This window comes from Mandrillus leucophaeus, unplaced genomic scaffold, assembly GCF_000951045.1.
Source record: "Mandrillus leucophaeus isolate KB7577 unplaced genomic scaffold, Mleu.le_1.0 Scaffold255, whole genome shotgun sequence".
In the NCBI taxonomy this organism is placed as follows: domain Eukaryota; kingdom Metazoa; phylum Chordata; class Mammalia; order Primates; family Cercopithecidae; genus Mandrillus; species Mandrillus leucophaeus.
Genome location: NW_012102643.1, coordinates 764,126 through 784,890, shown reverse-complemented (window position 1 = coordinate 784,890; position 20,765 = coordinate 764,126). Strand labels below are relative to the sequence as shown.

The following is a 20,765-nucleotide window of genomic DNA, read 5'->3' as shown; positions in this document are numbered from 1 at the left end:
AAAAACCACAACAAGCAATTTAAACACATGAGCCTATACCTGTCTCTTATACAGAGAATGGCATGAACCTGGGAGGTGGAGCTTGTAGTGAGTCGAGATCTGGGCAACAGAGTGAGACTCTCTCTAAAAAAAAAGAAAAGAAAAGAAAAAAGAAAAACCAGAAATCTCTCAATACGGAGCCCATACTCCTATGTGGCAAGAACCAGCAGGAGGAAATGGTCTCTTGTCCCTTTCAGAAAGGCACAACTCTCTAGCTCAACGTCTTGGGAGCTCGTGACCTATTAGCCGTGTATAACACTTACGGGTAACATGGGTGTGTAAAACTCACCCAAGAGCTACTGACTCTTCTGATGCATGGTGCGTGCCAGCATTTGCACTACTGTTATTTCCTTATGAAAGAGCTCATTGTACCACTAAAGTAGCCACAAGCTGCTGTAGTACCTCTAGCATGCACTATGTATCAGAAGAGTCCCTACCCCTTGAGTTAAGTGCTATACACCCATGTGCACACACAAGCACAGGATGTGTACCAGGTATGGTGAGAAATGTATGTCTGCTTTCATTCATCCCAGTCTCTACCTAGCACTCCCCAACCTCACTCACTGCCGTATCTGCCTGATCCCTGTATTTGAGCTTTCAGTTTAACAGTAGGACTTATAAACCAACATAGAAAAAGCTCTGGAAACACAATCTAGGGGCTGGCTGTGGGAGGTGGGATTATCAGTGACTTTATTTTATTGACTGATTGATTGATTGAGATGGAGTCTTGCTCTGTCGCCCAGGCTGGAGTGCAGTGGCGCCACGTCAAGCTCACTGCAACCTCCGCCTCCCGGGTTCAAGTGATTCTCCTGCCTCAGTGTCGTATATAGTTGGGACTAAAGGTGTGTGCCACCACACCTGGCCAATTTTTTGTATTTTTAGTAGAGATGGGGTTTCGCCATGTTGGCCAGGCTGGTCTCAAACTCCTGACCTCAAGTGATCTGCCCACCTTGGCCTCCCAAAGTGCTGGAATTACAGGCATGAGCCACTGCGCCCGGCCATCAGTGACTTTAAATTCTGTAATTAAGAACTATTTTACGAGAAAAACATATTGATTTCATAATTATTTTAAAAAGGGAGTTTATGAAACCTTTCCTTTCTTTTTTTTTTTTTTTTTTTTTTTTTTGAGACAGAGTTTTACTCTGTTGCCCAGGCTGGAGTACAGTGGTGCAATCTCAGCTCACTGCAAGCTCTGCCTCCCGGATTCAAGCAATTCTCCTGCCTCAGCCTCCCGAGTAGCTGGGATTACAGGCGCATGCCACCATGCCTAGCTAATTTTCTGTATTTTTAGTAGAGATGGGGTTTAGCAGAGATGTGTTAGCCAGGATGGTCTTGATCTCCTGACCTCAAGTGATCCGCCCCGCCTCGGCCTCCCAAAGTGCTGGGACTGCAGGTGTGAGCCACCGCACCCAGACCCTCTTTCCTTTCTTAAATGGTAACCCTCAGTGTAGCTACGAGACCAAAGGACTATTAGCCCAGAGGGTGGTGAATGTCAGGCCCCCCGACTCTGACTGTAATAGATATTAATACCTTACATTGAGATCGTGCAAGCAAATACCACTGAAGGTAACCATTCTGGCCAGGAGGTCTACATAAAGGGGGAACTACAAAAATCACTGAAAATATTAACCACTTAGGTCATCTAGCTAGCAAGATTATAAGACACTGTGAGTTAAAGGCTTCTAGCTGAGCAAAGTGCTCCTTAGAAAGCTAAATATCCAGTTCTAAGGATTATAGGCACACAGCTCTGAGTTCTCCAATCTTCTAAACAAAACCAAGATTTCTACACTGTTGTAAAAGTTTTACGTAATAACATTTCAATTTGTAGTTTTATGTTGCTGGTTACAAAACTTTCACTGGTGAGGCTACTTCTATTATTTTCTATTCTATGACACTGCAATTTTTTTACACGATTTTGGATGAACTACTGCTTTATCTCAATTATATTATCCTGACTGTGGAAGCATTTAAATACAAATTTCCCATCTCCCTCCACTAAATACTATTATCACTGCTAACAGCAGAGGGCAGTAGGGTGCAGAGAAAGGAAACCAGTCTGGATTCAGAATCTGGCTGTGGGGACTTTCACACCTCCCTTACACTCTGCACAGCTCTCAATTTGCCTTCTGTAAAATGGGGAGACTGACTCAGTTTCTTCCAATCCTCTTAGTCTGTAATAGTGGTTGGCAAACTACAGCTCAAGGGTGAAACTGGGCATACCACCTGTTCCTGCCTGGCCTGCAAGCGAAGAAAGGTATTTTAACATTTTTTTAATGGTTGGGGGGGAAAAGAATTAATAGCTCATGAAACATGCAACTTATATGAAATTTAAATTCCAGTGTCTGGACACCTTGGGAGACCGAGGCGGGCGGATTACCTGAGGTCAGGAATTTGAGACCAGCCTGGCCAACATGGTGAAACCCTGTCACTACTAAAAACACAAAGAACAGCTGGGCATGGTAGCACACGCCTGTAATTCCAGCTACTCGGGAGGCTGAGGTGGGAGGATTACTTGAACCCAGGAGGTGGAGGCTGCAGTGAGCCGAGATCATGGTACTGCACTCCAGCCTGGGCAACAGAGCAAGACTTCGTCTCAAAAAATACAAAAATTTAAATAAATAAATAAATTCCAGTATCCATTAAAAAAGTTTTAATGGAACTCAGCCACACACTGTCTATGGCTGCTCTATTTTCTTCTATCTAGCTAGCTATCTGTTTATTGAGCTGGGGTCTCATTCTATTGTCCAGGCTGGAGTGCAGTGGCACAATCATAGGTCATTGTGGCCTCAAGCTCCTAGGCTCAACTGATCCTCCCAGCTCAGCCTCCTCAGTAGCTGGGACTACAGCAGCTTGTGACTACTTTAGTGCAACAATGACTGAATAGTTGCAGAGTTGGAAAAAAGACCCAAAAAGCCTAAAATACATACTATCTGGCCCCTGACAGAAAAGGGGGCAATTTGTAAGAGTAAAATAATTTTCAGTATCACTGTCTCTTCCTACACTACACATTGGCTAATTCATGATTACTAAAATGACCTAAGCACATACCAGCAAGGAGATTATATTTTAGGAAAGGGACTTTAAAGTCTACTCAAATGGGGGATTCCACTAACTTCTCACCTAAAAAGCCACTCAAAGAATGAGGTATTTTTCCAGGAAGTCTGATGTCATTATCTTTCTCCTTTTGTACCTCCCAAGCGAAGAGAAAAGCAAAATTAAACACATTATCCCTGTTCTTATATTCCTATAAAACTGAATTTTTTGAAACGTGGTACAGGAGAACCAATGGTCGTATATATGCCACATTTCATTTTACTAGTTATGTATTAATTTCACATACATTAGGAAAAACCACAACAAGCAATTTAAACACATGAGCCTATACATTGTGTTTAGCTTAGGACAAAGCTGCATTACAATTTTAATATTTAAGTATGTAATAAAATATGGCAGAAAACCATGGCAATGAAAGTTTAGGCAACACTAATTCACAAAGTCGCTGCCAAGGTTAAAATTTAAAACATTTCCTGAAAAGCATGCTCTTTATGGGAACTAATGTGCCCAGGGGTTTGTGTAATTAACTACCATGTTTTGTGAACTTGGCTTAAATGGAACCGTGTCATGGAACAAAGTAAGCTTTTAAGGACTCTGGTCAGAAACAAGGGGGTAAAAAGGAAGACTTTTCTGAAACTGTGTCAACACAAATTATGTCAATTCCAAAACAAAACTCTACGACTCAACCATGAGTATCTAGGACCACACGGCTATGAATCAGAACGAAGAAAGACAGACTGCAGCCTTTATTTTACAGAACCAAAAGCCACAGGCTCTCTCTACCCCTCCTACTACCATCTGGGGAGCAGCTAGAAGCAGTTCTTGAAAATAAACCAAGGAAAAGAAAAAAGAAAAAAAAAGTCCCAAGAAACAACACAAGCAAAGTCAGAAGAATTATTTGAGTTCACAACTGACTAAGTCCTTATTATTTTAACTTTTGGGGACATTCATGGTATCTTAAAGAACTGATGTTTGCTCCTTAAAGAATTCCTGTGTGAAGGAAGGGAGGGAGAAAGGGAGGGAGAGAGAGAGACTAAGGAAGGAAGTTGAGTGTGAAAGGCTGTCCAAGGTTAAGTCTTTGGCCAGAAGCCTAAACCTGGTACTCCAACCTGCTTTATTCATTCTAGAAAATCTTCTAAGACATTTTAGCCTGACATTTAATAATTGGAGATTCTACTTAAAAACCTGACATTTAAGAATTAGAGGTTTTACTTTAAAACTCAGACTTTGGGCCAAGCACAGTGGCTCACACCTGTAATCCCAGCACTTTGGAAGCCCAAGGCGGGTGGATTACTCGAAGTCAAGAGTTCGAGACCAGCCAGGCCAACATGGTGAAACCCCATCTCCACTAAAAATACAAAAATTAGCTGGACTCAATGGTGCACACCTGTAATCCCAGCTACTCGGGAGGCTGAGGAACAATAATTACTTGAACTCAGGAGGTGGAGGTTGCACTCCAGTCTGGGTAACAGAGCGAGACTATATCTCAAAAAAAAAAACCAACAAAACAATGACACAACTACTAAAGGATATGACCTTTAAGGGAATGGGATCACGCTAGGAAGACAGAGCACTATTATTTTTTACCTTTTTTTGTTTGTTTGTTTTTTGAGACAGGGTCTCACAAGGGGTCACACTTCACCTTCAGGATGGAATATAGTAGCGCAATCATGGCTCACTGCAGCCTCAACCTCTCGGGCTCAGGCAATCCTCCCACCTCAACTATAGTCCCAGAGTAGCTAGGACTACAGACACATGCCACCACGACCAGCTAATTTTTGTATTTTTGGTAGAGACAAGGTTTTTGCCATGTTGCCCATGTTGTTGCATGGTCTGGAACTCCCGAGCTAAAGCAATCTGACTGCCTCGCCCTCCCAAAGTGCTGGGACTACAAGGCATGAGTCACAGCGCCTGGTCAAGTATTACTTTTTATAATATGTGTTTCTCTCACATTTGTGCCATTTAGTATGACTGTAGGGTTTTGACAGAAAAATGCAATTTCAACTAAAAATTATTTGTGTTATGGAAAGTCAATAATCCAAAATGCAGTGACATTTGAACAGAACGCCAAAAGATTTCTGGCCATCTCCATCTACTTCTAGGTATAACTTCCAGGTGGCCTTTTGGAGACACTTTTCTCATTTCTGGGTCCCTAGCAGGAAGAATTCCATCTGGTGACTTCTTGAAAATCTGCTCTGTGGTCCCCTACAGTTCCCCACGATTGCTCACCTGCTTGGGCCCACCAGGTATGTACCCATGGGAAACCCCCGTGTCCAAGGGGCCTCCTCCCCACTTCCCCACACGGAGCTGACCTGTGCTCTTATCCAGGAAGTCCATGGACTCCTCACTCGCGCTGAAGTGGCTGGATGTGGCCTTCTTCTCGGCATCCTGCTCCACATCAGAGCCTGTGTGCACGGAAGAGTTTGTGCTCATGGGGGAGCGCGGCATATCCGACAAGGAAATCCGGCGGCCTGTGCCCCCACTCAGCACGGGCTTGCTCATCAGGATCTTGGGGGACGCCGTCATGTCGAAGTTGAGCTTGACCTTCTCCTGCTTGTCTATCTTGGCAGTGCCAGCACTGGGGTTGGTGGGATCGAGCAGCATTTGGTACTGGCTGTTGGGTGTGTAGGGTGTCCTGAATGGAGAGTAATTAAAAACCCCAAACTTCCTGCGGATGTTCTCCACGTAAACCTCCATCTCTTGCATGGCACTGTTGAAGATGCTCTTAGTCTTTTTCACAGAAAAAGGAATTTCTTTAGACATGAGGTAGCAATTATTTATTGGAACCCAGGCCCTAGGAGGGCAAAAGATAGAGAGAGTTTAAGTCAACTTCAGTAATTTCGAAGACTGCTTTTTTCTTGATGTGAACCAAATTAGCCAAGCATGTTTGCCAAGATTCTTATTCTATTTAAAAAAAAAAAAAAAAAAAAAACTTGGTTTGAAGGATTAATTACTGATCCATTTAACAAGCAAGTTCTACCATAACAGAACATGAACAACAAAACTTCAGCTAAAACATTTAAAGGTGCAATAGACTTAGTCATTGTGAGCCATTAAAGAAACAATCCTCTTTCGTTTTCTCTTGGTAGAGAAAAATAAATCAGCCACTGCATCCAACAACACTTCTGAAAAGAGACTTATTCCTCAGGTCGCACTCAGACATAAAGAGTTTTCTTTTCCCACTGCCATTCTAAATAGGACCAGAAGGAAACTTTGGAATACTGCGTTCCTAAAAGAAGGCACATGTTTTTGAATGTGAGATAGTTCACATAGAAAATCACTGAAAAAGGAGCCCATTAGCCTCCAGGCGTATACTTTCCACCCCCCATCCCAGGCCAGTTCCATCTTCCTAACGTCCATACCCCACTGGCCTCAACACAGTTCCTGGCTGGGAAAACTGGTGAGAATAAGCTTTCCAAGGAGGGCTTTCGTGGGGGATTTTTTGGTTTATAATTTATTTATTTATTTATTTGAGACGGAGACCCGCTCTGTCGCCCAGGCTGGAGTGCAGTGGCACTATCTCAGCTCACCACAACCTCCGCCTCCTGGGGTTCAAGCAATTCTCCTGCCTCAGCTTCCCAAGTAGCTGGAACTACAGGTGTGTGCCACCATGCCCAGCTAATTTTTGTATTTTTAGTAGAGATGGTGTTTCACTATATGTTAGCCAGGCTGGTCTTGAACTCCTGACCTCATGATCCACCCACCTCAGCCTCCCAAAGTGCTGGGATTACAGGTGTGAGCCACCGCGCCTGGCCTTTTTGGTTTGTTTTTTTAAGAGACTAGGTTTCCCTCTGTCCCCCAAGCTGGAAAGCAGAAGCATGATCAAGGCTCACTACAGCCTCGAACTCCTGGACTCAGGGAATCCTCCCAGATCAGCCTCTCAAGTAGCTTGGGGTACAGGCACACACCACAACACACCCAGATCATTTTTAATTTTTGTATACTTTTGTAGAGATGGGGTCTTGCTACATTACCCAGGATGGTCTTGAACTCCTGAACTCAAGCAATCCTCCCACCTTGGCCCCCCCAAGAGCTGGGATCGTAGGTGTGAGCCACCGCACCCAACCTCCAAGGTGGCCTTTTAGATTTCACAGACCACGAACTCAAGCCCGGTAGAAAGCAGTAGGGAACAAAGGGGACTTTGCAGAAGCAGAAAACTCACGTCTGGTGGAAAGGGAGAAAGCAGTAACTACTCAGCTGCTGTCCAAAGCAACCATGTAGGAATCTGGACCCAACACTGTCACATCCTCCAGCATTTTAAAGAGAAGAAGGAAAAACAGACTTCTTATGTTACATTTTACCCCCATTTCAACAGTTGGCATCTAAGAGAAAACAACCCAGGAGAGATAAAGCATATCCCTGGGACAGAATTCAGAATACAGGCGGATTGTTCGCAAGGTTTGGGGATACCAGATCACAACACAAACTAAAACTAAACACCCCAAAAATATCGATCTGCTCTATCAGAGTGCTGGAAATCACCAGCTTCTCATCCATTCTGACTGCTGTCTTTCTGCTGAAACCTGAAAAACCATACCTCCAGCAAAAGGGACAGAGCAGAATAGAAGCCAGATGCCCTCAAGGTAAGAGTTTGCCTCACGGTGAGATTCTGCATTCAAAGTGAGCGGGCACATATCAGGACTACTAGACAGGACAGATCTGAGAAGGCATCGGGGTCTCCAGGGCTGTCCCAGGGCAAATGACTCCCCCTTCCTGAGCTAGTCTCAGCTCTGTCACTGAGAAAAAGGAGAGTGAGTCCTTAACTGGAGAATCAAGAGGCAGGGCCACCAGGAGCTTATCACCAGATGGTCCTGGTATCATAACCTCGAACCCCCCACCTGCTCCACACCCACCTCACCCACACACTTCTGCCCACTATCCAAAGCCCTCACTGTTCCCTCCCTGCAAGTATTTTCCATGAAATTGCTTGGCAGGGAAGAAAAAAGAGTCTCTTTTCTTTAAAACAAGCCCAGGGCTGGGCATGGTGGCTCACACCTGTAATCCCAGCACTTTGGGAAGCAGAGGTGGAAGTCAGGAGTTCAAGACCAGCCTGGCCAACACAGTGAAACCCAGTCTCTACTAAAAATGGAAAAATTAGCCGGATGTGTCGGCACGCCCCTATAATCCCAACTACTCTGGAGGCTGAGCTGGAAGAATTGCTTGAACAAGTCACTGCACTCCATGCTGGGCGACAAAGCGAGCCCCCGCCTCAAATAAATAAATAAATAAATAAATAAATAAAACAAGCCTGGTGACAGAGCAAGACCCCCTTCTCAAATAAATAAATAAATAAAAACAAGCCCAGGAAGTATTTCAAGGGAAATTAGATTTGCTTGACAAAATGAGTCTCTGCAAGGGACAATATCCAGCTTCACATTATCTGAGTTCTGACCCCATGATGGCTTCTCCCTAGCTATGTGACCCTAGGCACTCTCTGACCTTAAGTTTTCTTATTGATAAAACAGACATAAAAGCAGCTTCCACAAAAAAGCTCTTAAAACACTGCCCAGTACATAGTAGGCAATTGGTTGGTGTCCGCTTTTTTTTTTTTTTTTTTACTCTGCAGGCATTTAATAAAATATTTCCTATATTTTTATATAACTGTGCACCTATAATAAAAAACTAGGCCAGGCACAGTGGCTTACGCCTGTAATCCCAGCACTCTGGGAGGCCAAGGCAGAATGGATCGGTTGAATCCAGGAGTTCAAGACCAGCCTGGGCAACATGGCGACCCCGTCTCTACTGAAAACACAAAAAATTAGCCGGGCATAGTGGCACATGCCTGTAGACCCAGCTACTTAGGAGGCTGAGGCAGGAGAAAGGCTTGAACCCAGGAGGGGGAGGCTGCAGTGAGCCGAGATCTCGCCACTGCATACACCAGCCTAGGTGACAAATCAAGACTTTGTTCCAAAAAAAAAAAGAATGGTGGTCAGAGACTCCCTGCCCAAAGCCTACTAAAACATCTCAAGACCTCCAAAGTTGTTTCTCTACCACTGTGGAAGGTCCTGAACAACTCCCTACAGGGGATCCCCTCACCCAAAACAAGCCGAACAATGCGGTATACTCCCTTAAAGCAGGTGCTAAGAGGGGCTAGGAAACTGGCGACCATCAGACCCATGCTGCTTTCTTTTTCACAAACAGAAGGGGGTCAGCTTCCACGACAGCTCTCATCCAGAACCAAGACCTAAACACACAAAAGCTTTTGGGAAACAGCTTCTGCACACAGAGCTGACCAACTCACACACCGTTCTTCATGCTCTGTAAGCCACCTTCAGTGGCTGTCTGACGGGTGAGAGAGAGAGGTCCCTGCAGAGCAGTCACAGCTGAGAGACTAAAGCCATCAACCCTAAGAGTCTGGGAATACTGGGTACAAGGGGGTAGGTATTATTTTCTCCCATCCTGCCTGTGTCCTAAGTATATCTACTCATACTGTATCAACCTATAGAGTAAGAATCCCACATCATCAAGATGGTTCACATTTCTTATGCTCTGATGAAGAGGAGGGATGTACAGCCTGTCACCAATTCCTCCTGCTCTTCAAATAAAAAAGAAACTCCTGCCTAGCCCTCTAACTGCAGCTCCAAGCATCCACTCCTCCCCTGACCCTGTTTAAATCCCACTATCCTCCCAGCATTTCCTGAACCCTCTCAGCCTCAGCCCTTCCCCTCCCAAGCCTCTGCTCTTCCTGGTCCCTCATCCCAGATCTTCGTACCAGACCCCCACCACTACCTCCTGATCTGAGATTATCTTGCCTATTAGTTCACTTGTGTATCATCCTCCTTCCCCGCTAGGATGTCAGCCTTCACATGGGCAGCAACATTGAATCACCAACCTCCACTACACAGCCTGGCATGCAGCAGGCATCAAATATGTATTTCTTTGAATGAAAGAATAAAGGAATTAAAGTCAAGGTGCAATACTTCCTACCAAATCCAGCACCATCTCAATAATTTCCATTTTGTCTTCTGACAGTAGACTGTTGGGATTCCTAGTACATGAGTTTGCTTTGGGAATTCACTCTTTTGGTCTGCAAGACGACTAGCAAAATTTAGCAGGGAAAACAAATTTCAGCTTCTGGACACTCTGTGTGTGTACGTAATTTGTAGTATATGTATCTTAAGTAGTCTCCCCTACACACTAACACGCTTTCTCAAACCAATCGGTAGGGCTTCAAAAGGGTCTTTGCCTTACTTAATCATAACTTGATAAAAAAGAACTAAGATATTAACCACTGCTCATCTCTGCCTACCTGTTGTTCTCAAGCACGCAGCGGGCTCTGCTCTACAGGGAACTGCTATTAGCTGGAATAATTCACTCTGCCGCGTGCCGAGGGGAAGGGGAGGGCAGGAAGGCTGAGAGGGAGGGCTCACACCTGTCAAAACAGCAACCCCTTATAATTTCCCATTGTAGCTTCAGAGAAAAGGGAACAGGAGAGAACTACTCAGCATGATCATAAGAGATTCATTTACTGGCAATCTAGGAAACTACTTCTAATCTTTGAAAAAATGATTTGGAAAGCAGTTTCCATGGAGGTTTAATTTACTTCAGAAACCCCCTCCCAAAAACCAAAACAAAACAAAAAAGAAGAGCAGCACTTCAAACAGCCACAGAACCCATTCCAATTTTGGTTTCATCAACAGACCCAGTAAAGTAAGATGACTTTCTAACACACCTGAGAAAACTAGTCCACACCATTACCAAGCTTAACATACCACAGGAAATTTATTTCAACAACAAGATCAATGGTTGGTATCATGACAATAATCAGAATAATAGCTACAGCCTCCAATTCTTTTCTTACCTAATAAGAGTATCAAAGTTCAGTGAAAGCTACATGTTCCAAGCCTGTTATTAACTCCCACCTGTCATGTTGTCCAAAGAATCGGGCATCGACCTGCCCATCTTTATCTCTCAGAGCTTTTGCAGGCCAGAATGGAAACCCCTTCAGTTTGGCCCAGACCAAAGGATGTGGATTGCTCTAGGAAAAGAAAAACAAGATCCAGAGTTTGTACATATCTGACAGCAAGATACCCACCAAAGTTTGGTGTGTGAGGATGAAGCAGGATTGTGGGACATAGGCCATGAGTGGAAAAACAGTTTCGAGCAGGGTCGGCCCGTGTGGTATTCCCTAAAAGGTGTGTGGCCAAGACACCTGGACAAAACTGCAAACGGAGTTAAATGGTGAAATTAAAAGCTGAATGAAGTCCAGGCCCGGTGGCTCACGCCTGTAATCCCAGCACTCTGGAAGGCCAAGGCGGTGGATCACTGAGGTCAGGAGTTCGAGACCAGCCTGGCCAACATGGTGAAATCCCATCTCTACTAAAAACAGAAACATTAGCCGGACGTGGTAGCACTGTTAGTTCCAGTTACTCAAGAGGCTGAGGCAGGAGAATCACTTGAACCCAGGAGGCGGAGGTTGCAGTGAGCCAAGATCACGCCACTGCATTCCAGCCAGGGCAACAGCTCGAAACTCCACTTCAAAAAAAAAAAAAAAAAAGAACGATGACTAAACCAGGGTTGGATCCTAGCTGTACCATTATTACCTGGGCAGGCACGAGCAAGACATTTCACCTTTCTGTGCAACATACACACAGAGACAATGACGCCAGTACCTTCTGTTACATTTGGATTAAATGTGCATCATACCTAGCGTCTGATAAGGGGCAGTATTTTGCTACCTTTATTCTTTATTGAAGGCTATGCAGAGCCTTTGCTATTCCCATGTTAATCTCCAAAGACACGAAGAGATGCAAAGTGTATTTTCTCAACTTTCCTTGCCTAATCTTGCCTCCGAACCCATACCAACCCGCCACCCCCACTAACACACACACCAGTGCATCCCAACAATGTACTTCTCTCTGCAGTACCCTAGTCTGAAAAAGGCAGATACATGGGGAAACTAGGGTGACTTTATTTCCCCAAGGAACCATGTTTTGGAGGAACTATGGAGTTAATCCAGGGAAGTATTTTCAAACCTCTTAAAATAGAACCAACATGATTTGTAAATCACACACTGATTTAAGCTCATCTTATTATCTGAACAGCTTTGCTGCATCCCACATCTCTGATGAGCTCCCTTTTATGCTGCATCTTGCAGTCTGCCCAGGCTAATCAACCCAGGAAACCATGATGCTATCTCTGGCACATGAACTTTCAGCCTAAGAGGTTTATCCTACCTGGATTGCTTTCCCTCTGCCATAACTTTATCAGCAAAAAATTATCTTAAAACTCCATCCAAAGTTTCATCTAATAAGCCACCTGGAAAAAGCTGTCTCGGGGTAGTCATCCAAGGCACAGGGTTCCATAAATGAAACAAGCAAAGTAAATCCAACTTACACAAGGCTCACAAAACCAGTTATCTCGTTTTTGGCAAGCAGCTAGATAACATTCTGGACATACTTCGATTTCATTCATCTGTAAAGCAAAAATACATTAGAATGTGTCACCCCAGAGGTGGATCTCTTGTGGACCTCAATCAATGCTTGATGATTTTGAAGGTTACGATGTTTTAAAGTTCCACAGAGGGAACACCTTGGAGGTGAATCCAACCGCTATGCATCACTCCCAGTGCTTCCACCCACTCCAAGCCATAGTCCTTTCTCTCTGGACCAGTGCAACAGCTAATTCCCCATGTCACCTGCTTCCACTTTTACCCCCATTATAGACATTCTCTGCAGAGCAGCCACAGCCATCTTTTTTTTTTTCCTCCTGAGTTTCACTCTGTTGCCCAGGCTGGAGTGCAGTGGCCCAATCGGGGCACACTGCAACTTTCGCCTCCCGGGTCCAAGTGATTCTCATGCCTCAGCCTCCCAAGTAGCAGAGATTACAGGTGTACACCACCACGCCCAGCTAATTTTTGTATTTTTTAGTAGAGACAGCGTTTCACTATGTTGGCCAGGCTAGTCTCAAACGCCTGGCCTCAAGTGATCCACCCACCTCAACCTCCCAAAGTGCTGGGATTACAGGTGTGAGCCACCGGGCCTAACCCAGAGCCACCTTTTATAGAATAAAACTGATCTTGTCCTTCCCCTGCTTAAAAGCCCCCAGTGACTTCCCATTATACCCAGTAGTTCTCTGTCAGAGCGCTTGAACCATTCCCCCCACCCACAGGGATCACACAGCAATGTCTGGAGACATTTTTGATTGTCACAAGTGGGCCAAAGGAGGGAGGGGGGACTACTGGAATCTAAGAGGTACACGATAGTCCCTGCAACTAAGAATTCTCTAGCCCTAAGTGTCAGCAGTACCAAGCTGAGAAACTAACAGTGAAGTCTAATGACCTGACAGGTTCCTTCAAAGCCACATGTGATCGGGCCTTAGCCCACCTGTCTGGACTTACCTTGCAGCAGCTCGGTTCCCCAACCCCTTCCAGCCACTGTGGCCTGCTCTGCTTGCCAAGCTCAATTCTATGTCCACAGTAGCTAATTAATACCACGTTGCCCTATTTCATCTTCACTGACAACAATCTGAAAATTCAATTAACTTATTGTCCTTTTCTCTCATAAGAAAGTACATTCCCCTAGAGTAACATTGTGGCTTAGAGCCAAAGACCCCAGAAGCTCCCTTCTTGGATCTCAAGTCAGACTCCACCATTTACTAGCTCTGTGACTTTAGGGTAAGCTGCTTCTCTTCTCGGAGCCCCAACTTGTTGATGTATTGAAGAGAAAAAAAAAGCAGCACCCACCACAAAGGGCTGTTATAAGAAATTAAATGAGATAAATGTAAAGTGCTTCAAGTGACAGAGTAATCAATTTCGCCCATTAACATTTATTGAAGACTTATTGAAGACTGTGCTGGTAGCATTCTAAGAATTCTGTAAGTATTAACTCATTTATCCCATACACCCCATGAGATTAAAAAAAAAATGAGGCCCCAAAAAGTTAAGTAACCCACCCAAGGTCTTACAGCAACAAAGTGGCATGGTCAAGATTTGAACCCAGGCAGTCGGGCTCCAAAATCCATGCAGGTCACCACTGCACTGATATTTGTTATTCCTTTCTACCATTATCAGCCTTATTCTTCTCTTTAACTCTTATCATCATGCAAGGTGCCATATATGTAATAGGTGCTCAATAATTATAAGACTAACGGACTTCACAGGTCAGTGAGTAAGTAAGTGAATGAATGTGCGAACAAATGCATGGATGGCAAAGTACACCTCCTGCTTCTAGCCTAGTTTACTTCTGGGCTGTTCCAAAGGAACATATCCAAAATAGCCCGTATGACTTGTCGTCAAGGAAATGAAAACTAAAATCACAGTAAGATGCCTACTATTTTGTTTGTTTGTTTTCTGGTTTTTTTTTTTTGGAGATAAGAGTCTCACTCTGTCGCCGAGGCTGGAGTGCAGTGGCACGATCTCGGCTCACTGCAACCTCCACCTCCCAGGCTGATGCCATTCTCCTGCCTCAGCCTCCCGAGTAGCTGGGACTACAGGCACCCGCTACCACGCCTGGCTAATTTTTTGTATTTTTAGTAGAGACGGGGTTTCACCGTGTTAGCGAGGATGGTCTCGATCTCCTGACCTCGTGATCCGCCCACCTCGGCCTCCCAAAGTGCTGGGATTACAGGCATGAGCCACCACACCCAGCCAGATGCCTACTGTTTTTACAAATTACATCGTTGGGGCAAGGGGGCACATATATACATACAGTTTTGTAATTACAACTCCCAATATTGGAAAGGACATACCCTCATTGTAATTGGAACATCTGACATGTTCACAGCCTCATAGTAATTTTATTTCTAAAAATTAAACTAAGGAAATCATCAAACGCACAATGATATTCATCACCTTGTTAACTTAAAATGCTGATAAAACTGGGTACTACTTAATGACAAGAGGAGTAATTAAATGAATGTCCATGAGTTGTATGTAATACTATACAGCCATGAAAAATTCTGTTCTTCCTACGAGTTTAATTACCTAGGAAACAGAGAAAATACATAAAATAAACTAAGTGAAAAAGCAGTTTATAAAACTCTCTATATATAAATACACAGACATAAGCTGGGCTTGGTGGCTGAGGCCTATATTCCCAGAGTCTTGGGCGGCTGAGACAGAAGGATTGCTTGAGCCCAGGAGTTTGAGACCAGCCTGGGCAACATGGCAAAACCCCATTTCTACAAAAAAAAAAAAAAAATTATTAAAAATTTAAAAAAATTACCCAGGCTTTAATTAGCTGAGTGTGATGGTGTACTCAGTACAATTTGAGACCCTGCCTCAAAAAATACATAGATAACTATATCTATATATAAATTTATATGGATAGATAACTTGTTTTCTTTTTTTCTCGAAGACAGTCTCACTCTGTCACCCAGTCTGGAGTGTAGTGGTGCTATCTTAGCTCACTGCAACCTCTGCCTCCCAGGTTCAAGTGATTCTTCTGCCTCAGCCTCCCGGTTTAGCTAGGATTACAGGCGTGTTCCACCACACCCAGCCAATTTTTGTATTTTTAGTGGAGACGGGGTTTTGCCATGTTGGCCAGGCTGGTCTCGAACTCCTGGACTCCAGTGATCTGCCTGCCTCAGCCTCCCAAAGTGCTGGGATTACAGGTGTGAGCCACTGCACCTGGCCAGGTATCTATCTATCTATCTGGATATATCTAGATCTAGATCTATATATCCTTATATAAAAAGACATGGATGGGTCCCAATGCTATCTGAACAGTTTTTCTTTATGAATGAATGAGAGCACACTGACATGTTGAAGGTCATCCCATCTCAGTTTTTTATTCTCACAATGAGATCTGATAAAGCAAGCCTCCCTCATACCACTTTGGCTGTGAGCCTGTCCCACAACCACCAGACAGCCTCACAGCTCACATGCCTAAGATGTCTGTTCCATCCACACTATCACAATTATGGGCATTTGTAAGAAAACAGGGTCTCCTGGACACCTGGGCCACTCTACCAGAAGCAGTCAAGGCCATGCCCCCAGATATCAAATCCTCTTCTGCAAGAGGACCAAAAGGGACCTGACACAATACCAGGCTGTGAGGCCAAGGTCAGAAATTACGAGTTCTATCTAGGCAATCAGGAAAGGACAGGAGGCCCAGTGCTTCCTGGTGACTCAAGGGTAAAAAACAAAAAATCCTTTCCATCTCCCTTAGATCACTGCTACAGTAAGGGTGTTTTATAATACATTGGGGCCGCTCTTTGTTCTTTTTACTTTCCTTGAAGAGTAGGGGTACGGCCTCAACAAACTCCAAAATCACCTTGGCTACCTAATAGGAGATTCTGCAAATGGAAACCTCACTGCCCCATCCCCTCCCTCTGGGTGCATCTAAAACAGGACAGTGGGAAACACATACCTCATGTTCACAGATTTTGATGACTACTTTCGCTATTTGCGTCAATTTGTGATTTCCTAAGGGAATAAGAAAACAGGATTAATTCTAATGGAAATGCTGCAACACCAGGCCTGGGGATTTTACTTGCACTAACAACGTGTTTACTTGCTTTTCCCCCAGGATTAAGCTTTTAAAGGTTAAAACGAGAGGTTCCTGGCTTCTAATAGTGATTCACATTATGTGATTCTTCCCATCAATGTCGATGACTCTTTGGCACCTCGATGTCATCTTCTCTGCAACTGAGCAATTTATGTGGGTTTCCCTAGAGATCATAGATTAATACTTTTCAAATGCTTTGACACTCTAAAGGCTCGAATTAATGAAAAAAGGCCTTATTCTACCCATTGTCCCAGACGCCAGTCCAAGAAGAATCCAAAAGAAAGAAGAAGAGACATTTTCTTGCATAGCTCTGGTGTGGCTAGTGCTTCAAAACACATTTTCTTCTTGGGCCAGATGTGGTGGCTCATGCCTGTAATCCCAACACCTTGGGAGGCCAAGGCAGAGAGGTCACTTGAGCCCAGGAGTTGAAGACCAGCCTGGGCAACTTTTTAGCAAGACCCCATCTCTAGAAAAAAGCCACACACACACACACACACACACACACACACACACACACACACACACATTTTCTTCTCAGCTCCTCTCAAGAAGCCAATTAGGAAGCAGGAATAAAATGTGCCCATTTAATGAATGAGTAAGCCAAGGTTCAGGAGTCATAATTTACATTACTTAGCTAAAAAAGTAACCATCTAGCCCCAGGTCTAACTCTACACTAAACCAGAGGACAAGATGGTCCAAAAGTCATGTCTTCTTTCAACGTTATGGTATTTTTAGAAGTTGTAAATTTGTTGACATCAAGATTTCACACACACAAACACACAATATACCTACATTTCTGGTTTGCCTTGAAAACTCAGAAGATCCGATAACTATAATCAATGGAGCACTGGAGCTGCCAACAGCAACCTTTCCAGTCCAGGTAGGAGTTCTCTGTTCTCCATGATCCACAGCACATCACTTGACCTGCAGCCTTCTTGGCTTGTGCTAATGTTTTTGTTCTTCTACCTGACCTCATCCACTTGTTTATATAATCTGATAGGCTGGGCCTTTCTATATATTTGAGTATATAATCTTTACATAAATTCTTTTTTTTTCTTGAGATGGAGTCTCGTTCTGTCACCCAGGTTGGAGTGCAGGGGCGCAGATCTCAGCTCACTGCAACCTCTGCCTCCTAGGTTGAAGTGATTCTTGCACCTCAGCCTCCAGAGTAGCTGGGATCATAGGCATGCACCACCACACTCAACTAATTTTGGTATTTTTAGTAGAGACAGGGTTTCACCATGTTGGCCAAGCTGGTCTTGAACCCGACTCAAGTGATCCGCCCGCCTCAGACTCCCAAAGTGCTGTGATTATAGGCGTGAGCCACTGCCCCTGGCCCACACATTCTTAATGCCTAGTGCCTCACCTTTTTCCCCGCCTTTCACTCTCAGCCCTGCTATAGTTAATAATGCAGTATATGTGCGTAAAGCAGATATACATATATCTTTCCTTAAACACTAGCAAACAGGCTGGCACGGTCTCTCACACCTGTAATCCCAACACTTTGGGAGGCCAAGGCAGGCAAATCACTTGAGGTCAGGAGTTCAACACCAGCCTGGCCAACATGGTGAAACCCCATCTCTACTAAAAATACAAAAAATTAGCCGGGTGTGGTGGCACATGCCTGTAATCCCAGCTACTCAGGAGGCTGAGGAACGAGAATCACTTCAACCCAGGAGATGGAGGTTTCAGCGAGCCAAGATCACACCACGGCACTCCAGCCTGGGCGACTAAGTGCGACTCTGTCTCAAAATAAATAAATAAATAAATAATCCTCTTTTTGCAATGAACAAAATATCTGAATAGATGTTTACAAACAAAGACATACAAGTTACTAGTAAGCACAGGAAAAGACACTGATCATTAGGAAAAGGCAAACTAAAACCATCATGACATAATACTTTACACCTTCAAGAACAGGTAAAATTTAAAAGGCAGACAATATCAAGTGTCCGCCTTATATTGTGTGGAGCTAAAGAAAAATCTAATGTACCCTGCTGGCAGAATGTAAAATGATAGAACCACTTTGCAAAAACAGTTTGGTGAAACGTACTAAGTTAAATAAAAACCTACTCCCTGAGATGGCAACACCACTCCTAGGTATTTGCCCAAGAGAAAGAAAAACCTATGTCCATGCAAAGACTTGCACAAGCAGGTTCACAGCAGCTTATTCCTAACAGCCCAAAGCTGAAAACAACCCAAACATCCATCAGCATCAACTAGGTAAATGGATGAATGGCGGCATATTGATCGGATGAAAAGAAAAATCAGTCAGCAACCAAAAAAAAAGGAACCACTAATAACACATAACACAGATGACTCCTCAAAATATTACACTGTATGACAGCAGCCAGACACACAAGAGCACTACCTTGGACTCCAATTATATGAAATTCTACAAGAAGCAAAGCTAATCTACCCTAACACAAAGCAGAACTGTTGAGAGGGGTTCCTCTTGAGAGTGGGTTTCCTAGAAAAGGGCATGTATGAGAATCCAACAGGCTGATAGGAATGTTCTGGATCTTGTGGTTACACATTTGTCAAATTCAACGAACGTAAACATAAAATCTGTGTTTTATTTTATGCAATTATACTTCCATTAAAACAAGGTTTGTAGAAACAACACTAAAAGGTAGCAGCACCATGCAGCCGCGAGCCAATTTAGATGTCAGCTCATACCTTAAAATGAACTTGGTCACTGCCTCCTATTCACACATATTAGCACAATCGATACACAAGTATTCTCAGTATGAATTACGAGCCTGATTTTTGATGAAGGGCAGGAATTTGTACAACACATATACAGCATACTCTCTTTCTTAGGAGTCATCTAAGCCACTCACCCCCATTATAAATGATGCAGTTGTGCAAAATCCACTTTGCATCAGCCAGGAAGGCTTCTGTGCAGCCATACATTTTCTTTTTCGCATTCTGGGAAGAAAAGCGATAGAGCATAATCAGTGAGTCTAGACAAGCCACAGTCAGTGACTCTTGTGTCCCCACATAATTTTTGTAGCAGTCATTTACCAAATCAATTAGTGTTCTTCCACTCATTTCCCAAGATGCTTCTTTTTAACCTACCACACACCGACTAAAGAATGCTTTTAATTTTTAGATCTATAGCCCTATAAAAATGCACTCTTTGAATTTATCACAATAACTGGAATTTTCTCATCTTATAGTAGCTGTCATTTATCATGTAGCTTCTTTCAATAAACAGGGTAGTTTATTTATTTACTTTTTTTTTTTTGGAGGTGGAGTTTTGCTCTTATCGCCCAGGCAGGAGTGCAGTGGCGCAATCTCGGCTCACTGCAACCTCCGCCTCCTGGGTTCAGGCGATTCCCTTGCCTCAGCCTCCCGAGTAGCTGGGATTAGAGGCATGTGCCACTATGCCCAGCTAATTTTAAGTAGAGACAGGGTTTCTCCATGTCGGTCAGGCTGGTCTTGAACTCCTGACCTCAGGTGATCCGCCCACCTTGGCCTCCCAAACTGCTGGGATTACAGGTGTGAGCCACCGCGCCCGGCCAAACAGGACATTTCATATATTTTTACATTATTTATTATTAGTCTTATGGTCTCACACAAACCTCACAATAATTTAATGAAGTACTTATTATCATACCCATTTTACAGAAAGGCAAACTGAGGTACAGTAATGTTAAGGAACGTTACCTAAAATTCCACAGCTCTTAACTTATAAAGTTAGGTTTCCAACTCCATCTCTTTTGAATGCCTCCTTTTTCCACCACACCATGAAGGTATGTGCAATTTCCTAAAAACAGACTAGATTTATGGTTTGGGAGTTATCAGGGAAGACAATATGAAGTAATGTTTCTTCCTTATGGATGCATTTCACTGCCCATATTTTGCTGCAAACAGTTTGAAAATCAGCATCAGTTTGATGTGGACAATCTAAAGTGTTCCAAGTGTCATTTTCAGCGTGGAATTTCAGCATCAACTTTTAAAACCTTCAGGCATTTGGCCGGGCGCGGTGGCTCAAGCCTGTAATCCCAGCATTTTGGGAGGCCGAGATGGGCGGATCACGAGGTCAGGAGATCGAGACCATCCTGACTAACATGGTGAAACCCTGTCCCTACTCAAAAAAATACAAAAAACTAGCCAGGTGAGGTGGCAGGCGCCTGTAGTCCCAGCTACTCGGGAGGCTGAGGCAGGAGAATGGCGTAAACCTGGGAGGCGGAGCTGGCAGTGAGCTGAGATCCGGCC

The 20,765-nt window shown here is 43.9% G+C and overlaps 1 protein-coding gene across 9 annotated transcripts in view; it reads right to left on the bottom strand.

The window, feature by feature from the left end:
* Nucleotides 1–20,765, bottom strand: part of ZMYND8 (zinc finger, MYND-type containing 8) — a 165,015-nt gene that overhangs the window by 67,306 nt on the left and 76,944 nt on the right. For 7 of the 9 annotated variants that reach the window (XM_011983739.1, XM_011983743.1, XM_011983741.1 and 4 more), the window contains 5 exons: nucleotides 19,385–19,472; nucleotides 16,404–16,459; nucleotides 12,430–12,507; nucleotides 10,956–11,071; nucleotides 5,406–5,887 (listed from right to left, as the gene is read on the bottom strand). In XM_011983739.1, coding sequence (XP_011839129.1) covers nucleotides 5,406–5,887; nucleotides 10,956–11,071; nucleotides 12,430–12,507; nucleotides 16,404–16,459; nucleotides 19,385–19,472 — 820 coding nt within the window. Of the gene's footprint in view, nucleotides 1–5,405; nucleotides 5,888–10,955; nucleotides 11,072–12,429; nucleotides 12,508–14,884; nucleotides 15,017–16,403; nucleotides 16,460–19,384; nucleotides 19,473–20,765 lie in introns of all 9 variants that reach the window. The other 2 variants (XM_011983747.1, XM_011983748.1) reach the window with 1 other exon arrangement.